Source organism: Brassica oleracea, chromosome C9 (genome assembly GCF_000695525.1).
Source record: "Brassica oleracea var. oleracea cultivar TO1000 chromosome C9, BOL, whole genome shotgun sequence".
In the NCBI taxonomy this organism is placed as follows: Eukaryota; Viridiplantae; Streptophyta; class Magnoliopsida; order Brassicales; family Brassicaceae; genus Brassica; species Brassica oleracea.
Window position 1 is genome coordinate 14,326,790 of NC_027756.1, and position 5,961 is coordinate 14,332,750.

The 5,961-nt window shown below is 39.5% G+C and overlaps 1 protein-coding gene across 1 annotated transcript; it reads right to left on the reverse strand.

Annotated features, from left to right (window-relative positions):
• Nucleotides 1-2,887: 2,887 nt before the first annotated feature.
• On the reverse strand, nucleotides 2,888-3,981 carry LOC106317429 (F-box/kelch-repeat protein At3g04660-like). Its single transcript, XM_013755250.1, has one exon. It carries the CDS (start codon nucleotides 3,973-3,975, stop codon nucleotides 2,896-2,898), a length of 1,080 nt encoding a protein of 359 aa, XP_013610704.1. The 5' UTR covers nucleotides 3,976-3,981; the 3' UTR covers nucleotides 2,888-2,895.
• Between the last annotated feature and the right edge of the window lie 1,980 nt (nucleotides 3,982-5,961).

A 5,961-nucleotide genomic window follows, 5' to 3' on the forward strand; every position in this document is an offset into this window, starting at 1 on the left:
GAGGAAATTCCGACGGAATTCCGACGGAAAAGGCTAGTTCGTCGGAATTTCCTCGGAATTTTGTAAAATCCCCCAACGGCTCTCCAACGGCTATAATATTTCCTCGGAATTCATCGGTTTTTTCCGAGGAACACATTGTTCCTCGGAATTTCCTTGGAATATTCCGACTGACTGAGGTTTCCTCGGAATTCCGTCGGTATATTCCGAGGAAATTCCGAGGAACCCCAATTTTGTGTTTCCTCGGAATTTCCTCGGAAATTCCTCGGAAATTCCTCGGTATATTCCGAGGATTTCATTTTCCGTCGGAATGTCCGTCAGAATACCGCTGTTTTCTTGTAGTGCACTGATTAAATTAGAAACCAGCAAAAGTAGAACTATGACCAAATTTCGTAACACTAGTATCCTCTGTATAACTAAGAACAAATATTAGGAGGGAAATGAAATTTGTTTTGGCGGCTAAACAAAAAAAAAGGAAAAAAAATTCTCTATCTCCAATCTCACCACACAACATCGACATAACCTTCACTTTTTCTTATCAATCTCTCTCTCCTCCGAAACACACACACTCTCTCTCTAACCACACAACATCGAAAGTGCCTTCACTCTGGATCATGTTTGTTGGTCGGAACTTGTATTCATTATCTTATGTATAACTAAAACTTCGGTATAACTAAAAAAAACACACCAGTATCTTCGGTATAACTAAGATCAAATTTCTGGAGGGAAATGAATTTTTTTTGCCGCTTAAACATCTGTTTCAAATATCTTATAGAAACACTTGTTCTCATCTCAACCACACAACACATCTCTCTCCTCCAATTTTGTGATACAAACTGGTCCAATTCCCGAATCTACCGACCCCACCTATTACATCTCTCTTCTCTTCCCTTCTCTTCTCTCTTGTCACTTTTCGATATCTTCCCTCTTTTACACTCCCTCCCTCTCTTCTCTTCTTCTCAGATACAAAAAGTGAAGATGGAACCCCCAAAATATGAAGATGGAGAAAGTGAAAATGGAGGTGGCTTCGGGATCGTCGACGAGGAGGCGAAATTCTGGTCGGGGATTCTGTATTTGTGGCTTCCCGGCGAGGATAACGCAAGGTTGGACTGACAGAAACCCAGGTCGACGCTTTTATGGCTGTCCGCGTTTTCCCAATGGATGCAATTACTTCTCTTGGTTTGATGAAGAGGACGGTACAGCTTGGCAAAAACAAACTTTGCTAGACGCCCGTGATGAGATCTGGGAGAAGACTAGAGTGATTGAGCAGTTAACTCAAACCATCTCAGAAATGAAAAGCAATTTCGAGAACAAAGAGACAGTGGATGACGAAAATGACGATGAGATTGTTAGAAAGTTTGAAGAATTCTATCTTTAAGTGTTTTGGATTGTCAGAACTTGTTTACGTGTTTTGTATTGTCGGAACTTAGAGCTTCTATCCTATTTGTTTTATGTTTCTTGGCTTCGGCGCAAGTCTTTATTTTGTGGTTGTCTAAGACTTGTAAAATTCTAAACTTTAGTTTCTTTATTTTGTGGTTTACGATAACATGAATTTGCAACATCCCGAAAATGAATTTGAAATTGAAATTGTAACTGTAATTGTAACAAAATTATAGTTTCAAACTTCTACTAACCGAGAAGCATAAAGTTTTGCGAAACAATCAGACATGAAACATCAACAAAACAGGAAACAACTCCGGCTTCCTTCACAAACGTATGGGAATACCGTCGACAATGAACCACACTTCTCTGATTGCTTCGATGGGCTCAAAATGCTGCAAATTACATTTAGTTCTACGTCAGTTATATCAGTAATACCAAATAGTTTTCCTACAGTTACTATAGTATTCTCTAGTATACCTACCTATTACTAGTTTTACCAAATTTTCAATGTTTCACCGAGTGGTACTAGTATTACATATAGTTATACCATAATTTTCAGGTTCTAAACATCATCACCATAATTCCTATTTCTAGTTCACCAAAACATGACCAATTCAAACAAAACTAGGATTCAAAATCCAATCCTAATTTGAGAATTCTCCTATTTGTTACCTCGTCGTCCTCCTCCTCCTTCTCGTCCCCATCTTTAACTCCTTCCACTACACTTTCCGAACCCTTATCCTTATGGACATCATCCTCATTGTCATTCTCCTCTCCAGATGTAACTACCACCGTAGCTCCGACGAGGACACTTATCGGCTCCGAGACTACCCCATCTGTCTCTGTCGCCGTTGCTGGTCCCCCTTGCGACCCCTCATCGGCCATCTCCGTCATTTCTTTTCACTCTTTCGATTCTCACACACAAATCGACTTCCTTGACCAAGAAAAGGAAGAGAGGAGAGAAAGAGAATTTTTTTTCAACGGGAATACGATTTGATTTTGTTGAATCCGAAATTAAAATTAGGGTTTCATTAACCCGGAATGGGGAATTGGTATAGGTTTCTTTCGGTTTTCGTTTGGGTTTTCTATGGGTCGCGGTTTGAATTAAATCAGATTGAATTTCGGTACAACTAGGTATAACTGGTAAATAACTGAACTTTCCTACGGTTTAATGGTCTTTTACATACTATCCTAATTAAATAAAAATAAAAAAAATATCTACGTTTTATAACGGGTCCTTGGAAGATTGATTCATGAGATCCAGGGGCAGGCAAGCTCTTTCCCCTATACAAAGATGAAAAATATAAGAATATATCAAATGACTGGACAAATGTTTTCTTTTATAAGAGAACTAATACAACGCAAATATATGGTTTCCTTTCCTGCAAATCTGATCATATAAGGAAACTGAAGTTTCAGGAAAAAAAAAACAAGAATTCACTTTAAGCCATTGCCTTTGCATACCCATAAGCATACAATTTCATAAATAAATAAAAAATGGGTCATCACTAGCCATCAATGGATAAACTTCCTTGGAAGAAACATAGGACTCTCTACGTGATCCACGAATAATTTCCTACCACTAGACGTAGTATCTCCACTTCTTTCGAGGTCAACTCTTCTAGCCTTGTCTTGTTTGGGATCGTAATAGAGAATTGAAAACTGGTCACCAAAATATAATTGTTCAAATATTAGCTCTCCGGTTTCAATAGTACCCCTGCAACGGAAGAAGTCACAAGTAGGAGCAACGACAGAATATTTTGACCACTCATGTTTTTTGACATCCATTAGAACCCATAGGTCGAATTTACGGGTCAGTGAAACATTTACTAAGGCTATCTTTCCGTTGTAGCGCACCAAATCAGACTCAAAACGTGATACGATTTGAACATCCTCAGGTAATGTAATAAGACTGAACTCTTCAGATCTCAAATCAAAGCCCACTACTACAGATCTTCTGTCAGTGAGGTTAGACCACGCTCCATAGTAAACAACCCCATTATGGCATATACCTTGTGTTCCTGGGTAATACGGATACTTACATTCGATCACTCTCCATGATTCTTGAGCTCCTCCTAAAGTGAGAACTTGAGACTTTTCAAGAACCACTGATCCATCTATATCATGAACGAAATACATGGAAAGGACTTTATATAGATCATTAACCGGATCATATCCAAAAAAGATTTTGTCAGTTATGGCATCAGTTAAAGTTAGGAACTGGCCCGTGCTAGGATTGCCAATCACGACAATACTAGAGTCATGATCTACACAACAGATCAAGCCACGGACTGGTGGAGAAATTTGACACCCTGGAAGAGTAATACTATCACCAAGAGACAGTCCACTCGAGAGAGAAGAATAGTGAGAACGCCGCGTATCATGACAGTAGCGATGGAGAAGAAGACGTGGCCGTGTGGAAGAACGAGTAAGGTACAAGTCGTTGAAATATTTACCGTGGATTATAGATAACCAGAGTTTTGACAGGCAGATGAGCCTTGACAACGATCTCGGAGGCAGCTTCGTAAGAATCTCTATTATCAAATCCACAGGAAGAGAAAGAGACTCTGTATCATCTCCTTCCTTTGACCTCATGATCCTCCTTGCTCTTTTTTATATCTGAAACCCTAATTCAAGTCTGCTATCTTAAAATAAAACTAGAATCAGATCCGCAGATTGTTTTTTTCATTTATAATAATTATATTATATGTATAAAAAGATATATGAGGTTTAATAGTAGTTTTAATATGTTTTGGTAGTCATTATTGTCTTTTTTTTTTGCAGCAAACGACTGTTTTATTACTCAAACTTGACGTGGTCTGGGTAACCAGACCGGAATAGAACAACCAACATAACATAAAGGTCTATGAAAAGAATGTGCATTCCTAGCTAACGAATCCGCGATCGCGTTTTGTATCCTTGGGAAATAACTGATCTTGAAGTCCGAGAAACACAACCGAAGAGTTTGAATGATTTCCAGCTCAGTTGAGAAGTTGGGCCAAGCTTGTGGTTGCTCTATCAATGCAATCAGGTCCTTGCAATATGTCTCAAATCTCTGGCAGGTCGAGTGTTGTATCATGCTCTCCATTGCCCAACGTAGCACTTCCAGTTCCGAGTGTAAAGGTGTCTCACGCCTCCTTAGATTCTTTGTTCCCATGAACTGAACCTTTCCCCTGCTATCCTTCCAAACCCATCTCATTCCACTAAGCTGTGGAGGGCCATGAACCATTCACCATACAAATATTACCCAACCTTAAGGTCTGTGTATCTTCAGCCATATGTATCTGTGGAGTGACTTGTGTAGTTTCCCTTGCATTGTACCAAGCTTGGCACTCACTCTCCGCATACTTTACGAGCTCCAAGGGGTCTCAGTCAATGTCTCTAAACAATTTGTCATTCCTAGCTTTTCAGATTTACCAAATTATCCAAGGATAAAGATCTCTATCATCCTCTGGCTTCATAATATTATTCTTCCTCCAAAAGAGGTAACTCATATTAGCATAGATACTTGGTACCGGAAAGATTTGGGGGCTCGATGGTGTTGATGATAATGCCCAAACTTGTGCAGCCGGTGGGCATTCAAAGATCGCATGGGTAACAGATTCTTCTGGCTCTCTACATTTCGGGCAATAATTATCACATATTGCGGCGTACCAAGTTCCCAGTTACCGTTACCTGTCCTGATATTAATTGCCATATAAAATGACAGATATTTTGTGGTGCATTTACCACTACAAGAAAACAGCGGTATTCTGACGGACATTCCGACGGAAAATAAAATCTTCGGAATTTTATCATTGCGGAGATTGTGAGAATACAAAAACATTTGTACTATCGACGTCCTGTGTAGACAAGGCGTGGTACAAAAATATTTGTACTATCAACGCATACACTACAAGAAAACAGCGGTATTCTGACAGACATTCCGACGGAAATGAAATCCTCGGAATTTCCCGAGGAATTTCCGAGGATATTCCGAGGAAACCCTAAATTTGGTTTCCTCTGAATTTCCTTGGAATTCCGAGGAAATTCCGAGGAACACTTGATATACTCGATCGATCGATGCGTTTTTGAACATAAACGCATCGATCGATGCGTTTATGTTCAAAAACGCATCGATCGATCGAGTATATCAAGTGTTCCTCGGAATTTCCTCGGAATATTCCGAGGAAATTCCGAGGAACACTTGATATACTCGATCGATCGATGCGTTTTTTAACATCAACGGACCGATCGATGCGTTTATAAAAAAATGTTCGAGTTTATCAAGATTTCCTCAGAATTTTCTCGGAATATTCCGAGGAAGATAAGGGTTTCCTCGGAATTTCCTCGGAATATTCTGAGGCTTTTCCGAGGAAACAGGGTTTGGGGTAATAATGTGATCGATCGATTAGATTATCCCATCGATCGATGTGGATATCCAATAGATCGAATGAACAAAATCTCGAACGTTTTTTTATAAACGCATTGATCGATCCGTTTATGTTCAAAAACGCATTGATCGATCGAGTATATCAAGTGTTCCTCGGAATTTCCTCGGAATATTCTGAGGCTTTTCCGAGGAAACAGGGTTTGGGGTAA

Bases quoted from the DNA above. Each gene is read 5' to 3' on its own strand.
- LOC106317429 (XM_013755250.1), bottom strand. From the start codon at position 3,975: ATGAGGTCAAAGGAAGGAGATGATACAGAGTCTCTTTCTCTTCCTGTG.